The 22,043-nt window shown below is 40.4% G+C and overlaps 1 protein-coding gene across 3 annotated transcripts in view; it reads right to left on the bottom strand.

The window, feature by feature from the left end:
- Positions 1-22,043, bottom strand: part of lrrc61 (leucine rich repeat containing 61) — a 37,780-nt gene that overhangs the window by 3,134 nt on the left and 12,603 nt on the right. Inside the window, exons 2-7 of one of the 3 annotated variants that reach the window (XM_055910102.1) lie at positions 21,213-21,311; positions 4,594-4,740; positions 4,230-4,287; positions 2,977-3,062; positions 1,364-1,429; positions 1,197-1,265 (exon numbers count right to left, since the gene is read on the bottom strand). In XM_055910102.1, coding sequence (XP_055766077.1) covers positions 1,197-1,265; positions 1,364-1,429; positions 2,977-3,062; positions 4,230-4,287; positions 4,594-4,740; positions 21,213-21,311 — 525 coding nt within the window. Of the gene's footprint in view, positions 1-1,196; positions 1,266-1,363; positions 1,430-2,976; positions 3,063-4,229; positions 4,291-4,593; positions 4,741-21,212; positions 21,312-22,043 lie in introns of all 3 variants that reach the window. The other 2 variants (XM_055910100.1, XM_055910103.1) reach the window with 2 other exon arrangements.

The raw sequence follows: 22,043 nt of genomic DNA, 5'->3' as shown, positions 1-22,043 counted from the left end.
TGAAGCACAGGCAAAATCCTAGAGGAAAACCTGGTTCAGTTTCTACCAGACACTGGGAGATGAAGCACAGGCAAAATCCTAGAGGAAAACCTTGTTCAGTTTCTACCAGACACTGGGAGATGAATTCACCTTTCAACAGGACAATAACCTAAAACACAAGGCCAAATCTACACTGGAGTTGCTTCCCAAGAAGACAGTGAATGTTCCGGAGTGCCAGTTACAGTTTTGACTGAAATCTGCTTGAAAAATCTATGGCAAGACTTGACAGAGCTTGAAGAATTGTCAAAAATATTGTGCAATGCTCTTAGAGACTTACCCAGAAAGACTCACAGTTGTAATCACTCTTAGACTTACCCAGAAAGACTCACAGCTGTAATCACTCTTAGAGACTTACCCAGAAAGACTCACAGCTGCAATCACTCTTAGAGACTTACCCAGAAAGACTCACAGCTGTAATCACTCTTAGAGACTTACCCAGAAAGACTCACAGCTGTAATCACTCTTAGAGACTTACCCAGAAAGACCAACAGCTGTAATCACTCTTAGAGACTTACCCAGAAAGACTCACAGCTGCAATCACTCTTAGAGACTTACCCAGAAAGACTCACAGCTGTAATCGCTCTTAGAGACTTACCCAGAAAGACTCACAGCTGTAATCGCTGGCAAAGGTGATTCTAACATGCCTTGACTCAGGGTTGTGAATACTTATGTAAATGAGATATTTATGTATTTTATTTTCAATACATTTGCTAAAATTGTATTGTGTGTAGATGGGTGAGAAAGTATATTTAATCAATTTGAATTCAGGCTAACAACAGAATGTGTAATAAGTCGAGGGGTTTGAATACTTCCTGGAGGCAACGTAACTTCAGGAAGGAAGACATGTTCACTCCATTTCAATATTTTAGTTTTATTTTACCTTTATTTAACTAGGCAAGTCAGTTAAGAACTAATTCTAATTTACAATTATGGCCTACTAAAAGGCAAAAGGCCTCCTGCAGGGACGAGGGCTGACAAAACATGGTACAAACATTATTGGGATCAGACAACAGCACAAAGGCAAGAAGGTAGAGACAACAATACATTTTTAGCTGCTCAAAAGTGTAATCTCAGATCGAGTCAAAGAGACGCAAATATACAATGACTTTCTCTGTTCTGAAAACGTCTAATAGTTTCAAGCTGATTGAAATAAATACCTTTGATAGTTTCATCAATGTCTTTGCATAATTTATATAAGTCACTCCCACGTCCAACCACTCGTTCACCTAAAACAGAGCATTGAGCAGGACAGATCATTGTTACTTGACAAACAATATACTATAAAACCTTTAATGAAACATGTTATTAATATAAAATGTCTCACCATCCAACACTCTGATGTTTGGGAACATCTCCAGGAGAATGTTTCTGTAGGACGAGTTCTTACAAACTAGAAACCCAATCAGATGTCAGTATATAAACAGAACCAGATGATGTCAGTATATAAACAGAACCAGATGATGTCAGTATATAAACAGAACCAGATGATGTCAGTATATAAACAGAACCAGATGATGTCAGTCTATAAACAGAACCAGATGATGTCAGTCTATAAACAGAACCAGATGATGTCAGTATATAAACAGAACCAGATGATGTCAGTCTATAAACAGAACCAGATGATGTCAGTCAAACAGAACCAGATGATGTCAGTCAAACAGAACCAGATGATGTCAGTCTATAAACCCAACCAGATGATGTCAGTCTATAAACCCAACCAGATGATGTCAGTATATAAACAGAACCAGATGATGTCAGTCTATAAACAGAACCAGATGATGTCAGTATATAAACCCAACCAGATGATGTCAGTCTATAAACAGAACCAGATGATGTCAGTATATAAACAGAACCAGATGATGTCAGTCTATAAACAGAACCAGATGATGTCAGTCTATAAACAGAACCAGATGATGTCAGTCTATAAACAGAACCAGATGATGTCAGTCTATAAACAGAACCAGATGATGTCAGTCTATAAACAGAACCAGATGATGTCAGTCTATAAACAGAACCAGATGATGTCAGTCTATAAACCCAACCAAATGATGTCAATCTATAAACAGAACCAGATGATGTCAGTCAAACAGAACCAGATGATGTCAGTCTATAAACAGAACCAGATGATGTCAGTCTATAAACCCAACCAGATGATGTCAGTCTATAAACAGAACCAGATGATGTCAGTCTATAAACAGAACCAGATGATGTCAGTATATTAACCCAACCAGATGATGTCAGTCTATAAACAGAACCAGATGATGTCAGTCTATAAACAGAACCAGATGATGTCAGTATATAAACCCAACCAGATGATGTCAGTCTATAAACAGAACCAGATGATGTCAGTATATAAACAGAACCAGATGATGTCAGTCTATAAACAGAACCAGATGATGTCAGTCTATAAACAGAACCAGATGATGTCAGTATATAAACCCAACCAGATGATGTCAGTCTATAAACAGAACCAGATGATGTCAGTATATAAACAGAACCAAATGATGTCAGTCTATAAACAGAACCAAATGATGTCAGTCTATAAACAGAACCAAATGATGTCAGTCTATAAACAGAACCAGATGATGTCAGTCTATAAACAGAACCAGATGATGTCAGTCTATAAACAGAACCAGATGATGTCAGTCTATAAACAGAACCAGATGATGTCAGTCTATAAACAGAACCAGATGATGTCAGTCTATAAACAGAACCAGATGATGTCAGTATATAAACAGAACCAGATGATGTCAGTCTATAAACAGAACCAGATGATGTCAGTCTATAAACAGAACCAGATGATGTCAGTCTATAAACAGAACCAGATGATGTCAGTCTATAAACAGACCAGGTGATGTCAGTCTATAAACAGACCAGGTGATGTTGTCGTAGTGCACTAGTTAGTTTCTAAAAGAACATCAGAATGTAATGACTGACCTGGGTTGGTGTAATTATAGGTGTTGTCTTTCAGGCGAATATTCTCCAGCTTCCTCAACGACTGAAGGCAGTGGATGGTGTCAATACTGTTGATGATTAAAAACAAAAGTTTAATTTCCCAAAAAGCCTCCAGACTGATCATTCTAAAGCAAGAGGTTTTAAGACAATGAATGATGCTCAACCATACCATTCACATTGCACCTAAACTGTTACTAGACCTGTTACTAGACCTGTTACTAGACCTGTTACTAGACCTGTTACTAGACCTGTTACTAGACCTGTTACTAGACCTGTTATTAGACCTGTTACTAGACCTGTTATTAGACCTGTTATTAGTCCTGTTATTAGTCCTGTTATTAGACCTGTTATTGGACCTGTTATTGGACCTGTTATTGGACCTGTTATTGGACCTGTTATTGGACCTGTTATTGGACCTGTTATTGGACCTGTTATTAGACCTGTTATTAGACCTGTTATTAGACCTGTTATTAGACCTGTTACTAGACCTGTTACTAGACCTGTTATTAGACCTGTTATTAGACCTGTTATTAGACCTGTTATTAGACCTGTTATTAGACCTGTTATTAGACCTGTTACTAGACCTACACTGTTTATAGGCCTACACTTATCAGTGGTATCACAGTACTGTAACTAGTAAATACATATTTACCTGGATATGATCACATTACTGTAACTAGTAAATACATATTTACCTGGATATGACATCACATTACTGTAACTAGTAAATACATATTTACCTGGATATGACATCACATTACTGTAACTAGTAAATACATATTTACCTGGATATGACATCACATTACTGTAACTAGTAAATACATATTTACCTGGATATGACATCACATTACTGTAACTAGTAAATACATATTTACCTGGATATGACATCACATTACTGTAACTAGTAAATACATATTTACCTGGATATGACATCACATCACTGTAACTAGTAAATACATATTTACCTGGATATGACATCACATCACTGTAACTAGTAAATACATATTTACCTGGATATGACATCACATCACTGTAACTAGTAAATACATATTTACCTGGATATGACATCACATCACTGTAACTAGTAAATACATATTTACCTGGATATGACATCACATCACTGTAACTAGTAAATACATATTTACCTGGATATGACATCACATTACTGTAACTAGTAAATACATATTTACCTGGATATGACATCACATTACTGTAACTAGTAAATACATATTTACCTGGATATGAGGTTCCCAGCCACATTCAGGCTCTGTAAACTGTCACAGCTGGAAATGTCTTCTGGAAGCAGACAAAACATAAAAACATTTAAAGCTGGAATCGTTAATGGAGAAACTGCCATGTTGGTTTGGTATATTACAGCACCTCAGTCAGTCAACAAAACAATAAAGGCGTTAGGGCGACCAGTGGCGCCGTTTCCCCTCGTGTGGATTTCATCTTTAAAGATCATAAACGGACCCCCAACCGGACATCTCCACACCGTCACACTTGACCATATCTGTATTGTAATAGCACAATGGAGACAGAGAACGAATGCATCTCAGAACAGTTTCACATGCAGTTGTATATTGTAATATTCTATACCTAAGTTAGAGATCCTGTTGGCTGACACGTTGAGTATCTGTAGTAGTCTCAGAGAAGAGAGTGGAGCCAGGTTAGTGATGTTGTTACCAGACAGATCCAGTCTCTCCAGATTTATACAGTCTCCGATACAGCCTAGATCATAGATCCCTGGAGAACAGACAATCATAGGACACGCCCTCTTGTTACAAAACATTCACAACCAGCTGATCCTGGAAAAAACACACACCAACACGTGTTAAACAAAAGGGTTTTACAATCAAGCTCATGATGTGAAGCAGCCAAGATGAAGCTAGAGAGACTTGTGTTATTTTAGAGAGAAAGAAGTAAGACAACAACAAACTCTTCTAGCTAGCGTCTGGTTCTGGCTAGATTAGAAACTGAAGACAACAACAAACTCTTCTAGCTAGCGTCTGGTTCTGGCTAGATTAGAAACTGAAGACAACAACAAACTCTTCTAGCTAGCGTCTGGTTCTGGCTAGATTAGAAACTGAAGACAACAACAAACTCTTCTAGCTAGCGTCTGGTTCTGGCTAGATTAGAAACTGAAGACAACAACAAACTCTTCTAGCTAGCGTCTGGTTCTGGCTAGATTAGAAACTGAAGACAACAACAAACTCTTCTAGCTAGCGTCTGGTTCTGGCTAGATTAGAAACTGAAGACAACAACAACAAACTCTTCTAGCTAGCGTCTGGTTCTGGCTAGATTAGAAACTGAAGACAACAACAAACTCTTCTAGCTAGCGTCTGGTTCTGGCTAGATTAGAAACTGAAGACAACAACAACAAACTCTTCTAGCTAGCGTCTGGTTCTGGCTAGATTAGAAACTGAAGACAACAACAAACTCTTCTAGCTAGCGTCTGGTTCTGGCTAGATTAGAAACTGAAGACAACAACAAACTCTTCTAGCTAGCGTCTGGTTCTGGCTAGATTAGAAACTGAAGACAACAACAAACTCTTCTAGCTAGCGTCTGGTTCTGGCTAGATTAGAAACTGAAGACAACAACAAACTCTTCTAGCTAGCGTCTGGTTCTGGCTAGATTAGAAACTGAAGACAACAACAAACTCTTCTAGCTAGCGTCTGGTTCTGGCTAGATTAGAAACTGAAGTAAAACAACAACAAACTCTTCTAGCTAGCGTCTGGTTCTGGCTAGATTAGAAACTGAAGTAAAACAACAACAAACTCTTCTAGCTAGCGTCTGGTTCTGGCTAGATTAGAAACTGAAGACAACAACAAACTCTTCTAGCTAGCGTCTGGTTCTGGCTAGATTAGAAACTGAAGACAACAACAAACTCTTCTAGCTAGCGTCTGGTTCTGGCTAGATTAGAAACTGAAGACAACAACAAACTCTTCTAGCTAGCGTCTGGTTCTGGCTAGATTAGAAACTGAAGACAACAACAACAAACTCTTCTAGCTAGCGTCTGGTTCTGGCTAGATTAGAAACTGAAGACAACAACAAACTCTTCTAGCTAGCGTCTGGTTCTGGCTAGATTAGAAACTGAAGACAACAACAACAAACTCTTCTAGCTAGCGTCTGGTTCTGGCTAGATTAGAAACTGAAGACAACAACAAACTCTTCTAGCTAGCGTCTGGTTCTGGCTAGATTAGAAACTGAAGACAACAACAAACTCTTCTAGCTAGCGTCTGGTTCTGGCTAGATTAGAAACTGAAGACAACAACAAACTCTTCTAGCTAGCGTCTGGTTCTGGCTAGATTAGAAACTGAAGTAAAACAACAACAAACTCTTCTAGCTAGCGTCTGGTTCTGGCTAGATTAGAAACTGAAGACAACAACAAACTCTTCTAGCTAGCGTCTGGTTCTGGCTAGATTAGAAACTGAAGTAAGACAACAAACTCTTCTAGCTAGCGTCTGGTTCTGGCTAGATTAGAAACTGAAGACAACAACAAACTCTTCTAGCTAGCGTCTGGTTCTGGCTAGATTAGAAACTGAAGACAACAACAACAAACTCTTCTAGCTAGCGTCTGGTTCTGGCTAGATTAGAAACTGAAGACAACAACAAACTCTTCTAGCTAGCGTCTGGTTCTGGCTAGATTAGAAACTGAAGACAACAACAACAAACTCTTCTAGCTAGCGTCTGGTTCTGGCTAGATTAGAAACTGAAGACAACAACAAACTCTTCTAGCTAGCGTCTGGTTCTGGCTAGATTAGAAACTGAAGACAACAACAAACTCTTCTAGCTAGCGTCTGGTTCTGGCTAGATTAGAAACTGAAGTAAGACAACAACAAACTCTTCTAGCTAGCGTCTGGTTCTGGCTAGATTAGAAACTGAAGACAACAACAAACTCTTCTAGCTAGCGTCTGGTTCTGGCTAGATTAGAAACTGAAGACAACAACAAACTCTTCTAGCTAGCGTCTGGTTCTGGCTAGATTAGAAACTGAAGACAACAACAAACTCTTCTAGCTAGCGTCTGGTTCTGGCTAGATTAGAAACTGAAGACAACAACAAACTCTTCTAGCTAGCGTCTGGTTCTGGCTAGATTAGAAACTGAAGACAACAACAAACTCTTCTAGCTAGCGTCTGGTTCTGGCTAGATTAGAAACTGAAGACAACAACAAACTCTTCTAGCTAGCGTCTGGTTCTGGCTAGATTAGAAACTGAAGACAACAACAAACTCTTCTAGCTAGCGTCTGGTTCTGGCTAGATTAGAAACTGAAGTAAGACAACAACAAACTCTTCTAGCTAGCGTCTGGTTCTGGCTAGATTAGAAACTGAAGACAACAACAAACTCTTCTAGCTAGCGTCTGGTTCTGGCTAGATTAGAAACTGAAGACAACAACAAACTCTTCTAGCTAGCGTCTGGTTCTGGCTAGATTAGAAACTGAAGACAACAACAACAAACTCTTCTAGCTAGCGTCTGGTTCTGGCTAGATTAGAAACTGAAGACAACAACAAACTCTTCTAGCTAGCGTCTGGTTCTGGCTAGATTAGAAACTGAAGACAACAACAACAAACTCTTCTAGCTAGCGTCTGGTTCTGGCTAGATTAGAAACTGAAGACAACAACAACAAACTCTTCTAGCTAGCGTCTGGTTCTGGCTAGATTAGAAACTGAAGACAACAACAAACTCTCCTAGCTAGCGTCTGGTTCTGGCTAGATTAGAAACTGAAGACAACAACAAACTCTTCTAGCTAGCGTCTGGTTCTGGCTAGATTAGAAACTGAAGACAACAACAAACTCTTCTAGCTAGCGTCTGGTTCTGGCTAGATTAGAAACTGAAGTACGACAACAACAAACTCTTCTAGCTAGCGTCTGGTTCTGGCTAGATTAGAAACTGAAGTAAGACAACAACAAACTCTTCTAGCTAGCGTCTGGTTCTGGCTAGATTAGAAACTGAAGTAAAACAACAAACTCTTCTAGCTAGCGTCTGGTTCTGGCTAGATTAGAAACTGAAGTAAGACAACAACAAACTCTTCTAGCTAGCGTCTGGTTCTGGCTAGATTAGAAACTGAAGACAACAACAAACTCTCCTAGCTAGCGTCTGGTTCTGGCTAGATTAGAAACTGAAGACAACAACAAACTCTTCTAGCTAGCGTCTGGTTCTGGCTAGATTAGAAACTGAAGACAACAACAAACTCTTCTAGCTAGCGTCTGGTTCTGGCTAGATTAGAAACTGAAGACAACAACAAACTCTTCTAGCTAGCGTCTGGTTCTGGCTAGATTAGAAACTGAAGTAAAACAACAAACTCTTCTAGCTAGCGTCTGGTTCTGGCTAGATTAGAAACTGAAGTAAGACAACAACAAACTCTTCTAGCTAGCGTCTGGTTCTGGCTAGATTAGAAACTGAAGTAAGACAACAACAAACTCTTCTAGCTAGCGTCTGGTTCTGGCTAGATTAGAAACTGAAGTAAGACAACAACAAACTCTTCTAGCTAGCGTCTGGTTCTGGCTAGATTAGAAACTGAAGACAACAACAACAAACTCTTCTAGCTAGCGTCTGGTTCTGGCTAGATTAGAAACTGAAGTAAAACAACAACAAACTCTTCTAGCTAGCGTCTGGTTCTGGCTAGATTAGAAACTGAAGTAAAACAACAACAAACTCTTCTAGCTAGCGTCTGGTTCTGGCTAGATTAGAAACTGAAGACAACAACAAACTCTTCTAGCTAGCGTCTGGTTCTGGCTAGATTAGAAACTGAAGTAAGACAACAACAAACTCTTCTAGCTAGCGTCTGGTTCTGGCTAGATTAGAAACTGAAGACAACAACAACAAACTCTTCTAGCTAGCGTCTGGTTCTGGCTAGATTAGAAACTGAAGACAACAACAAACTCTTCTAGCTAGCGTCTGGTTCTGGCTAGATTAGAAACTGAAGACAACAACAAACTCTTCTAGCTAGCGTCTGGTTCTGGCTAGATTAGAAACTGAAGACAACAACAAACTCTTCTAGCTAGCGTCTGGTTCTGGCTAGATTAGAAACTGAAGACAGCAACAACGAACTCTTCTAGCTAGCGTCTGGTTCTGGCTAGATTAGAAACTGAAGTAAGACAACAACAAACTCTTCTAGCTAGCGTCTGGTTCTGGCTAGATTAGAAACTGAAGACAACAACAAACTCTTCTAGCTAGCGTCTGGTTCTGGCTAGATTAGAAACTGAAGTAAAACAACAACAAACTCTTCTAGCTAGCGTCTGGTTCTGGCTAGATTAGAAACTGAAGACAACAACAAACTCTTCTAGCTAGCGTCTGGTTCTGGCTAGATTAGAAACTGAAGTAAAACAACAACAAACTCTTCTAGCTAGCGTCTGGTTCTGGCTAGATTAGAAACTGAAGTAAAACAACAACAAACTCTTCTAGCTAGCGTCTGGTTCTGGCTAGATTAGAAACTGAAGACAACAACAAACTCTTCTAGCTAGCGTCTGGTTCTGGCTAGATTAGAAACTGAAGTAAAACAACAACAAACTCTTCTAGCTAGCGTCTGGTTCTGGCTAGATTAGAAACTGAAGACAACAACAACAAACTCTTCTAGCTAGCGTCTGGTTCTGGCTAGATTAGAAACTGAAGACAACAACAACAAACTCTTCTAGCTAGCGTCTGGTTCTGGCTAGATTAGAAACTGAAGACAACAACAACAAACTCTTCTAGCTAGCGTCTGGTTCTGGCTAGATTAGAAACTGAAGACAACAACAAACTCTCCTAGCTAGCGTCTGGTTCTGGCTAGATTAGAAACTGAAGACAACAACAAACTCTTCTAGCTAGCATCTGGTTCTGGCTAGATTAGAAACTGAAGTACGACAACAACAAACTCTTCTAGCTAGCGTCTGGTTCTGGCTAGATTAGAAACTGAAGTAAGACAACAACAAACTCTTCTAGCTAGCGTCTGGTTCTGGCTAGATTAGAAACTGAAGTAAAACAACAAACTCTTCTAGCTAGCGTCTGGTTCTGGCTAGATTAGAAACTGAAGTAAGACAACAACAAACTCTTCTAGCTAGCGTCTGGTTCTGGCTAGATTAGAAACTGAAGACAACAACAAACTCTCCTAGCTAGCGTCTGGTTCTGGCTAGATTAGAAACTGAAGACAACAACAAACTCTTCTAGCTAGCGTCTGGTTCTGGCTAGATTAGAAACTGAAGACAACAACAAACTCTTCTAGCTAGCGTCTGGTTCTGGCTAGATTAGAAACTGAAGACAACAACAAACTCTTCTAGCTAGCGTCTGGTTCTGGCTAGATTAGAAACTGAAGTAAGACAACAACAAACTCTTCTAGCTAGCGTCTGGTTCTGGCTAGATTAGAAACTGAAGTAAGACAACAACAAACTCTTCTAGCTAGCGTCTGGTTCTGGCTAGATTAGAAACTGAAGTAAGACAACAACAAACTCTTCTAGCTAGCGTCTGGTTCTGGCTAGATTAGAAACTGAAGACAACAACAACAAACTCTTCTAGCTAGCGTCTGGTTCTGGCTAGATTAGAAACTGAAGTAAAACAACAACAAACTCTTCTAGCTAGCGTCTGGTTCTGGCTAGATTAGAAACTGAAGTAAAACAACAACAAACTCTTCTAGCTAGCGTCTGGTTCTGGCTAGATTAGAAACTGAAGACAACAACAAACTCTTCTAGCTAGCGTCTGGTTCTGGCTAGATTAGAAACTGAAGTAAGACAACAACAAACTCTTCTAGCTAGCGTCTGGTTCTGGCTAGATTAGAAACTGAAGACAACAACAACAAACTCTTCTAGCTAGCGTCTGGTTCTGGCTAGATTAGAAACTGAAGACAACAACAAACTCTTCTAGCTAGCGTCTGGTTCTGGCTAGATTAGAAACTGAAGACAACAACAAACTCTTCTAGCTAGCGTCTGGTTCTGGCTAGATTAGAAACTGAAGACAACAACAAACTCTTCTAGCTAGCGTCTGGTTCTGGCTAGATTAGAAACTGAAGACAACAACAACAAACTCTTCTAGCTAGCGTCTGGTTCTGGCTAGATTAGAAACTGAAGACAACAACAAACTCTTCTAGCTAGCGTCTGGTTCTGGCTAGATTAGAAACTGAAGTAAAACAACAACAAACTCTTCTAGCTAGCGTCTGGTTCTGGCTAGATTAGAAACTGAAGTACGACAACAACAAACTCTTCTAGCTAGCGTCTGGTTCTGGCTAGATTAGAAACTGAAGTAAGACAACAACAAACTCTTCTAGCTAGCGTCTGGTTCTGGCTAGATTAGAAACTGAAGACAACAACAAACTCTTCTAGCTAGCGTCTGGTTCTGGCTAGATTAGAAACTGAAGACAACAACAAACTCTTCTAGCTAGCGTCTGGTTCTGGCTAGATTAGAAACTGAAGACAACAACAACAAACTCTTCTAGCTAGCGTCTGGTTCTGGCTAGATTAGAAACTGAAGTAAGACAACAACAAACTCTTCTAGCTAGCGTCTGGTTCTGGCTAGATTAGAAACTGAAGACAACAACAAACTCTTCTAGCTAGCGTCTGGTTCTGGCTAGATTAGAAACTGAAGACAACAACAACAAACTCTTCTAGCTAGCGTCTGGTTCTGGCTAGATTAGAAACTGAAGTAAGACAACAACAAACTCTTCTAGCTAGCGTCTGGTTCTGGCTAGATTAGAAACTGAAGACAACAACAAACTCTTCTAGCTAGCGTCTGGTTCTGGCTAGATTAGAAACTGAAGTACGACAACAACAAACTCTTCTAGCTAGCGTCTGGTTCTGGCTAGATTAGAAACTGAAGACAACAACAAACTCTTCTAGCTAGCGTCTGGTTCTGGCTAGATTAGAAACTGAAGACAACAACAACAAACTCTTCTAGCTAGCGTCTGGTTCTGGCTAGATTAGAAACTGAAGTAAGACAACAACAAACTCTTCTAGCTAGCGTCTGGTTCTGGCTAGATTAGAAACTGAAGACAACAACAAACTCTTCTAGCTAGCGTCTGGTTCTGGCTAGATTAGAAACTGAAGACAACAACAACAAACTCTTCTAGCTAGCGTCTGGTTCTGGCTAGATTAGAAACTGAAGTAAGACAACAACAAACTCTTCTAGCTAGCGTCTGGTTCTGGCTAGATTAGAAACTGAAGTAAGACAACAACAAACTCTTCTAGCTAGCGTCTGGTTCTGGCTAGATTAGAAACTGAAGACAACAACAAACTCTTCTAGCTAGCGTCTGGTTCTGGCTAGATTAGAAACTGAAGACAATAACAAACTCTCCTAGCTAGCGTCTGGTTCCGGCTAGATTAGAAACTGAAGTAAGACAACAACAAACTCTTCTAGCTAGCGTCTGGTTCTGGCTAGATTAGAAACTGAAGACAACAACAACAAACTCTTCTAGCTAGCGTCTGGTTCTGGCTAGATTAGAAACTGAAGACAACAACAAACTCTCCTAGCTAGCGTCTGGTTCTGGCTAGATTAGAAACTGAAGTACGACAATAACAAACTCTTCTAGCTAGCGTCTGGTTCTGGCTAGATTAGAAACTGAAGACAACAACAAACTCTTCTAGCTAGCGTCTGGTTCTGGCTAGATTAGAAACTGAAGACAACAACAAACTCTTCTAGCTAGCGTCTGGTTCTGGCTAGATTAGAAACTGAAGTAAGACAACAACAAACTCTTCTAGCTAGCGTCTGGTTCTGGCTAGATTAGAAACTGAAGTAAAACAACAAACTCTTCTAGCTAGCGTCTGGTTCTGGCTAGATTAGAAACTGAAGTAAGACAACAACAAACTCTTCTAGCTAGCGTCTGGTTCTGGCTAGATTAGAAACTGAAGACAACAACAAACTCTCCTAGCTAGCGTCTAGTTCTGGCTAGATTAGAAACTGAAGACAACAACAAACTCTTCTAGCTAGCGTCTGGTTCTGGCTAGATTAGAAACTGAAGACAACAACAAACTCTTCTAGCTAGCGTCTGGTTCTGGCTAGATTAGAAACTGAAGACAACAACAAACTCTTCTAGCTAGCGTCTGGTTCTGGCTAGATTAGAAACTGAAGTAAAACAACAAACTCTTCTAGCTAGCGTCTGGTTCTGGCTAGATTAGAAACTGAAGTAAGACAACAACAAACTCTTCTAGCTAGCGTCTGGTTCTGGCTAGATTAGAAACTGAAGTAAGACAACAACAAACTCTTCTAGCTAGCGTCTGGTTCTGGCTAGATTAGAAACTGAAGTAAGACAACAACAAACTCTTCTAGCTAGCGTCTGGTTCTGGCTAGATTAGAAACTGAAGACAACAACAACAAACTCTTCTAGCTAGCGTCTGGTTCTGGCTAGATTAGAAACTGAAGTAAAACAACAACAAACTCTTCTAGCTAGCGTCTGGTTCTGGCTAGATTAGAAACTGAAGTAAAACAACAACAAACTCTTCTAGCTAGCGTCTGGTTCTGGCTAGATTAGAAACTGAAGACAACAACAAACTCTTCTAGCTAGCGTCTGGTTCTGGCTAGATTAGAAACTGAAGTAAGACAACAACAAACTCTTCTAGCTAGCGTCTGGTTCTGGCTAGATTAGAAACTGAAGACAACAACAACAAACTCTTCTAGCTAGCGTCTGGTTCTGGCTAGATTAGAAACTGAAGACAACAACAACAAACTCTTCTAGCTAGCGTCTGGTTCTGGCTAGATTAGAAACTGAAGACAACAACAAACTCTTCTAGCTAGCGTCTGGTTCTGGCTAGATTAGAAACTGAAGACAACAACAAACTCTTCTAGCTAGCGTCTGGTTCTGGCTAGATTAGAAACTGAAGACAACAACAAACTCTTCTAGCTAGCGTCTGGTTCTGGCTAGATTAGAAACTGAAGACAACAACAACAAACTCTTCTAGCTAGCGTCTGGTTCTGGCTAGATTAGAAACTGAAGTAAGACAACAACAAACTCTTCTAGCTAGCGTCTGGTTCTGGCTAGATTAGAAACTGAAGACAACAACAAACTCTTCTAGCTAGCGTCTGGTTCTGGCTAGATTAGAAACTGAAGTAAAACAACAACAAACTCTTCTAGCTAGCGTCTGGTTCTGGCTAGATTAGAAACTGAAGACAACAACAAACTCTTCTAGCTAGCGTCTGGTTCTGGCTAGATTAGAAACTGAAGTAAAACAACAACAAACTCTTCTAGCTAGCGTCTGGTTCTGGCTAGATTAGAAACTGAAGACAACAACAAACTCTTCTAGCTAGCGTCTGGTTCTGGCTAGATTAGAAACTGAAGACAACAACAAACTCTTCTAGCTAGCGTCTGGTTCTGGCTAGATTAGAAACTGAAGTAAAACAACAACAAACTCTTCTAGCTAGCGTCTGGTTCTGGCTAGATTAGAAACTGAAGTAAGACAACAACAAACTCTTCTAGCTAGCGTCTGGTTCTGGCTAGATTAGAAACTGAAGACAACAACAAACTCTTCTAGCTAGCGTCTGGTTCTGGCTAGATTAGAAACTGAAGACAACAACAAACTCTTCTAGCTAGCGTCTGGTTCTGGCTAGATTAGAAACTGAAGACAACAACAACAAACTCTTCTAGCTAGCGTCTGGTTCTGGCTAGATTAGAAACTGAAGTAAGACAACAACAAACTCTTCTAGCTAGCGTCTGGTTCTGGCTAGATTAGAAACTGAAGACAACAACAAACTCTTCTAGCTAGCGTCTGGTTCTGGCTAGATTAGAAACTGAAGACAACAACAACAAACTCTTCTAGCTAGCGTCTGGTTCTGGCTAGATTAGAAACTGAAGTAAGACAACAACAAACTCTTCTAGCTAGCGTCTGGTTCTGGCTAGATTAGAAACTGAAGACAACAACAAACTCTTCTAGCTAGCGTCTGGTTCTGGCTAGATTAGAAACTGAAGTACGACAACAACAAACTCTTCTAGCTAGCGTCTGGTTCTGGCTAGATTAGAAACTGAAGACAACAACAAACTCTTCTAGCTAGCGTCTGGTTCTGGCTAGATTAGAAACTGAAGACAACAACAACAAACTCTTCTAGCTAGCGTCTGGTTCTGGCTAGATTAGAAACTGAAGTAAGACAACAACAAACTCTTCTAGCTAGCGTCTGGTTCTAACTAGATTAGAAACTGAAGACAACAACAAACTCTTCTAGCTAGCGTCTGGTTCTGGCTAGATTAGAAACTGAAGACAACAACAACAAACTCTTCTAGCTAGCGTCTGGTTCTGGCTAGATTAGAAACTGAAGTAAGACAACAACAAACTTCTAGCTAGCGTCTGGTTCTGGCTAGATTAGAAACTGAAGTAAGACAACAACAAACTCTTCTAGCTAGCGTCTGGTTCTGGCTAGATTAGAAACTGAAGACAACAACAAACTCTTCTAGCTAGCGTCTGGTTCTGGCTAGATTAGAAACTGAAGACAATAACAAACTCTCCTAGCTAGCGTCTGGTTCCGGCTAGATTAGAAACTGAAGTAAGACAACAACAAACTCTTCTAGCTAGCGTCTGGTTCTGGCTAGATTAGAAACTGAAGACAACAACAACAAACTCTTCTAGCTAGCGTCTGGTTCTGGCTAGATTAGAAACTGAAGACAACAACAAACTCTCCTAGCTAGCGTCTGGTTCTGGCTAGATTAGAAACTGAAGTACGACAATAACAAACTCTTCTAGCTAGCGTCTGGTTCTGGCTAGATTAGAAACTGAAGACAACAACAAACTCTTCTAGCTAGCGTCTGGTTCTGGCTAGATTAGAAACTGAAGACAACAACAAACTCTTCTAGCTAGCGTCTGGTTCTGGCTAGATTAGAAACTGAAGTAAGACAACAACAAACTCTTCTAGCTAGCGTCTGGTTCTGGCTAGATTAGAAACTGAAGTAAGACAACAACAAACTCTTCTAGCTAGCGTCTGGTTCTGGCTAGATTAGAAACTGAAGTAAAACAACAACAAACTCTTCTAGCTAGCGTCTGGTTCTGGCTAGATTAGAAACTGAAGTAAGACAACAACAAACTCTTCTAGCTAGCGTCTGGTTCCGGCTAGATTAGAAACTGAAGTAAAACAACAACAAACTCTTCTAGCTAGCGTCTGGTTCTGGCTAGATTAGAAACTGAAGTAAAACAACAACAAACTCTTCTAGCTAGCGTCTGGTTCTGGCTAGATTAGAAACTGAAGACAACAACAAACTCTTCTAGCTAGCGTCTGGTTCTGGCTAGATTAGAAACTGAAGACAACAACAAACTCTTCTAGCTAGCGTCTGGTTCTGGCTAGATTAGAAACTGAAGACAACAACAAACTCTTCTAGCTAGCGTCTGGTTCTGGCTAGATTAGAAACTGAAGACAACAACAAACTCTTCTAGCTAGCGTCTGGTTCTGGCTAGATTAGAAACTGAAGTAAGACAACAACAAACTCTTCTAGCTAGCGTCTGGTTCTGGCTAGATTAGAAACTGAAGTAAAACAACAACAAACTCTTCTAGCTAGCGTCTGGTTCTGGCTAGATTAGAAACTGAAGACAACAACAAACTCTTCTAGCTAGCGTCTGGTTCTGGCTAGATTAGAAACTGAAGACAACAACAAACTCTTCTAGCTAGCGTCTGGTTCTGGCTAGATTAGAAACTGAAGACAACAACAAACTCTTCTAGCTAGCGTCTGGTTCTGGCTAGATTAGAAACTGAAGACAACAACAAACTCTTCTAGCTAGCGTCTGGTTCTGGCTAGATTAGAAACTGAAGACAACAACAAACTCTTCTAGCTAGCGTCTGGTTCTGGCTAGATTAGAAACTGAAGTAAGACAACAACAAACTCTTCTAGCTAGCGTCTGGTTCTGGCTAGATTAGAAACTGAAGTAAAACAACAACAAACTCTTCTAGCTAGCGTCTGGTTCTGGCTAGATTAGAAACTGAAGTAAAACAACAACAAACTCTTCTAGCTAGCGTCTGGTTCTGGCTAGATTAGAAACTGAAGACAACAACAAACTCTTCTAGCTAGCGTCTGGTTCTGGCTAGATTAGAAACTGAAGTAAAACAACAACAAACTCTTCTAGCTAGCGTCTGGTTCTGGCTAGATTAGAAACTGAAGACAACAACAAACTCTTCTAGCTAGCGTCTGGTTCTGGCTAGATTAGAAACTGAAGACAACAACAAACTCTTCTAGCTAGCGTCTGGTTCTGGCTAGATTAGAAACTGAAGACAACAACAAACTCTTCTAGCTAGCGTCTGGTTCTGGCTAGATTAGAAACTGAAGTAAGACAACAACAAACTCTTCTAGCTAGCGTCTGGTTCTGGCTAGATCAGAAACTGAAGTAAAACAACAACAAACTCTTCTAGCTAGCGTCTGGTTCTGGCTAGATTAGAAACTGAAGTACGACAACAACAAACTCTTCTAGCTAGCGTCTGGTTCTGGCTAGATTAGAAACTGAAGTACGACAACAAACTCTTCTAGCTAGCGTCTGGTTCTGGCTAGATTAGAAACTGAAGACAACAACAAACTCTTCTAGCTAGCGTCTGGTTCTGGCTAGATTAGAAACTGAAGTAAAACAACAACAAACTCTTCTAGCTAGCGTCTGGTTCTGGCTAGATTAGAAACTGAAGTAAGACAACAACAAACTCTTCTAGCTAGCGTCTGGTTCTGGCTAGATTAGAAACTGAAGACAACAACAAACTCTTCTAGCTAGCGTCTGGTTCTGGCTAGATTAGAAACTGAAGTAAAACAACAACAAACTCTTCTAGCTAGCGTCTGGTTCTGGCTAGATTAGAAACTGAAGACAACAACAAACTCTTCTAGCTAGCGTCTGGTTCTGGCTAGATTAGAAACTGAAGACAACAACAAACTCTTCTAGCTAGCGTCTGGTTCTGGCTAGATTAGAAACTGAAGTAAAACAACAACAAACTCTTCTAGCTAGCGTCTGGTTCTGGCTAGATTAGAAACTGAAGTAAGACAACAACAAACTCTTCTAGCTAGCGTCTGGTTCCGGCTAGATTAGAAACTGAAGTAAAACAACAACAAACTCTTCTAGCTAGCGTCTGGTTCTGGCTAGATTAGAAACTGAAGTAAAACAACAACAAACTCTTCTAGCTAGCGTCTGGTTCCGGCTAGATTAGAAACTGAAGTAAAACAACAACAAACTCTTCTAGCTAGCGTCTGGTTCTGGCTAGATTAGAAACTGAAGTAAAACAACAACAAACTCTTCTAGCTAGCGTCTGGTTCTGGCTAGATTAGAAACTGAAGACAACAACAAACTCTTCTAGCTAGCGTCTGGTTCTGGCTAGATTAGAAACTGAAGACAACAACAAACTCTTCTAGCTAGCGTCTGGTTCTGGCTAGATTAGAAACTGAAGACAACAACAAACTCTTCTAGCTAGCGTCTGGTTCTGGCTAGATTAGAAACTGAAGACAACAACAAACTCTTCTAGCTAGCGTCTGGTTCTGGCTAGATTAGAAACTGAAGTAAGACAACAACAAACTCTTCTAGCTAGCGTCTGGTTCTGGCTAGATTAGAAACTGAAGTAAAACAACAACAAACTCTTCTAGCTAGCGTCTGGTTCTGGCTAGATTAGAAACTGAAGACAACAACAAACTCTTCTAGCTAGCGTCTGGTTCTGGCTAGATTAGAAACTGAAGACAACAACAAACTCTTCTAGCTAGCGTCTGGTTCTGGCTAGATTAGAAACTGAAGACAACAACAAACTCTTCTAGCTAGCGTCTGGTTCTGGCTAGATTAGAAACTGAAGACAACAACAAACTCTTCTAGCTAGCGTCTGGTTCTGGCTAGATTAGAAACTGAAGTAAGACAACAACAAACTCTTCTAGCTAGCGTCTGGTTCTGGCTAGATTAGAAACTGAAGTAAAACAACAACAAACTCTTCTAGCTAGCGTCTGGTTCTGGCTAGATTAGAAACTGAAGTAAAACAACAACAAACTCTTCTAGCTAGCGTCTGGTTCTGGCTAGATTAGAAACTGAAGACAACAACAAACTCTTCTAGCTAGCGTCTGGTTCTGGCTAGATTAGAAACTGAAGTACGACAACAACAAACTCTTCTAGCTAGCGTCTGGTTTTGGCTAGATTAGAAACTGAAGTACGACAACAAACTCTTCTAGCTAGCGTCTGGTTCTGGCTAGATTAGAAACTGAAGTAAAACAACAACAAACTCTTCTAGCTAGCGTCTGGTTCTGGCTAGATTAGAAACTGAAGTAAAACAACAACAAACTCTTCTAGCTAGCGTCTGGTTCTGGCTAGATTAGAAACTGAAGTACGACAACAACAAACTCTTCTAGCTAGCGTCTGGTTCTGGCTAGATTAGAAACTGAAGACAACAACAAACTCTTCTAGCTAGCGTCTGGTTCTGGCTAGATTAGAAACTGAAGACAACAACAAACTCTTCTAGCTAGCGTCTGGTTCTGGCTAGATTAGAAACTGAAGACAACAACAAACTCTTCTAGCTAGCGTCTGGTTCTGGCTAGATTAGAAACTGAAGACAACAACAAACTCTTCTAGCTAGCGTCTGGTTCTGGCTAGATTAGAAACTGAAGACAACAACAAACTCTTCTAGCTAGCGTCTGGTTCTGGCTAGATTAGAAACTGAAGACAACAACAAACTCTTCTAGCTAGCGTCTGGTTCTGGCTAGATTAGAAACTGAAGACAACAACAAACTCTTCTAGCTAGCGTCTGGTTCTGGCTAGATTAGAAACTGAAGTAAGACAACAACAAACTCTTCTAGCTAGCGTCTGGTTCTGGCTAGATTAGAAACTGAAGTAAAACAACAACAAACTCTTCTAGCTAGCGTCTGGTTCTGGCTAGATTAGAAACTGAAGTACGACAACAACAAACTCTTCTAGCTAGCGTCTGGTTCTGGCTAGATTAGAAACTGAAGTACGACAACAAACTCTTCTAGCTAGCGTCTGGTTCTGGCTAGATTAGAAACTGAAGACAACAACAAACTCTTCTAGCTAGCGTCTGGTTCTGGCTAGATTAGAAACTGAAGTAAAACAACAACAAACTCTTCTAGCTAGCGTCTGGTTCTGGCTAGATTAGAAACTGAAGACAACAACAAACTCTTCTAGCTAGCGTCTGGTTCTGGCTAGATTAGAAACTGAAGACAACAACAAACTCTTCTAGCTAGCGTCTGGTTCTGGCTAGATTAGAAACTGAAGTAAAACAACAACAAACTCTTCTAGCTAGCGTCTGGTTCTGGCTAGATTAGAAACTGAAGTAAGACAACAACAAACTCTTCTAGCTAGCGTCTGGTTCTGGCTAGATTAGAAACTGAAGACAACAACAAACTCTTCTAGCTAGCGTCTGGTTCTGGCTAGATTAGAAACTGAAGACAACAACAAACTCTTCTAGCTAGCGTCTGGTTCTGGCTAGATTAGAAACTGAAGACAACAACAAACTCTTCTAGCTAGCGTCTGGTTCTGGCTAGATTAGAAACTGAAGTAAAACAACAAACTCTTCTAGCTAGCGTCTGGTTCTGGCTAGATTAGAAACTGAAGACAACAACAAACTCTTCTAGCTAGCGTCTGGTTCTGGCTAGATTAGAAACTGAAGTAAGACAACAACAAACTCTTCTAGCTAGCGTCTGGTTCTGGCTAGATTAGAAACTGAAGACAACAACAAACTCTTCTAGCTAGCGTCTGGTTCTGGCTAGATTAGAAACTGAAGTAAAACAACAACAAACTCTTCTAGCTAGCGTCTGGTTCCGGCTAGATTAGAAACTGAAGTACGACAACAACAAACCCTTCTAGCTAGCGTCTGGTTCTGGCTAGATTAGAAACTGAAGTAAGACAACAAACTCTTCTAGCTAGCGTCTGGTTCCGGCTAGATTAGAAACTGAAGTAAGACAACAACAAACTCTTCTAGCTAGCGTCTGGTTCTGGCTAGATTAGAAACTGAAGTAAGACAACAACAAACTCTTCTAGCTAGCGTCTGGTTCCGGCTAGATTAGAAACTGAAGTAAGACAACAACAAACTCTTCTAGCTAGCGTCTGGTTCCGGCTAGATTAGAAACTGAAGTACGACAACAACAAACTCTTCTAGCTAGCGTCTGGTTCTGGCTAGATTAGAAACTGAAGTAAAACAACAACAAACTCTTCTAGCTAGCGTCTGGTTCTGGCTAGATTAGAAACTGAAGTAAAACAACAACAAACTCTTCTAGCTAGCGTCTGGTTCTGGCTAGATTAGAAACTGAAGTAAGACAACAACAAACTCTTCTAGCTAGCGTCTGGTTCTGGCTAGATTACAAGGTGACAATGATGTAATCTGATTTTACCGAGACCTCGGAGCTTCAGGAACAGAATAGATTCCAGATCAAACTCTCCCGTCCGGGACTTCAGCAGCACAGCCGTCACCTTGGAGATTCTCTCGGTTTCTGGGATATAAAGGAGGAGAAGATGATAAAACTAGTGTGTGAGTCAGAGAGGATGTCTGCACTGGAACAACACTAGTTAACCTGTCTATTGTAGTCAGAGTGGAGGATATTAAATCAAATCTTATTTGTCACATGCGCCGAATACAACAGCTGTAGACTTTAGTGAAATGCTTACTTTCAAGCCCTTAACCAACAATGCAATTTTAAGAAAAATTAAGTAAAAGTTAAGTAAAAAAAATTGAAAATATAAGTAACAAATAACTAAACAGCAGCAGTAAAATAACAATAGCGAGGCTATATACAGGGGGTACCAGTTAGTCGAGGTAATATGTACATGTAGAATTATTGAAGTCACTATGCATAAATAACAAACAGAGTAGCTGCAGCTGAAAATACGGGGGATGGGGTGGGGCAATGCAAGTAGTCTGGGTGGCCCTTTGATTAGCTTTTCAGGAGTCTTATGGATTGGGGGTAGACGCTGTTATGAAGCCTTTTGCACTCCGGTACCGCTTGTCGTGTGGTAGCAGAGAGAACAGTCTATGACTAGGGCCTTCCTCTGACACCGCCTGGTATAGAGGTCCTGGATGGCAGGAAGCTTGGCCCCAGTGATGTACTGGGCCGTAAGCACTACCTTCTGTAGTGCCTTGCGGTCAGAGGACGAGCAGTTGCCATACCAGGTAGTGAAGCAACTAGTCAGGATGCTCTCGATGGTGCAGCTGTAGAACTTTTTGA

This window comes from Salvelinus fontinalis, unplaced genomic scaffold, assembly GCF_029448725.1.
Source record: "Salvelinus fontinalis isolate EN_2023a unplaced genomic scaffold, ASM2944872v1 scaffold_0001, whole genome shotgun sequence".
Lineage (NCBI taxonomy): Eukaryota > Metazoa > Chordata > Actinopteri > Salmoniformes > Salmonidae > Salvelinus > Salvelinus fontinalis.
This window is presented reverse-complemented; position numbering and strand designations above follow the sequence as displayed.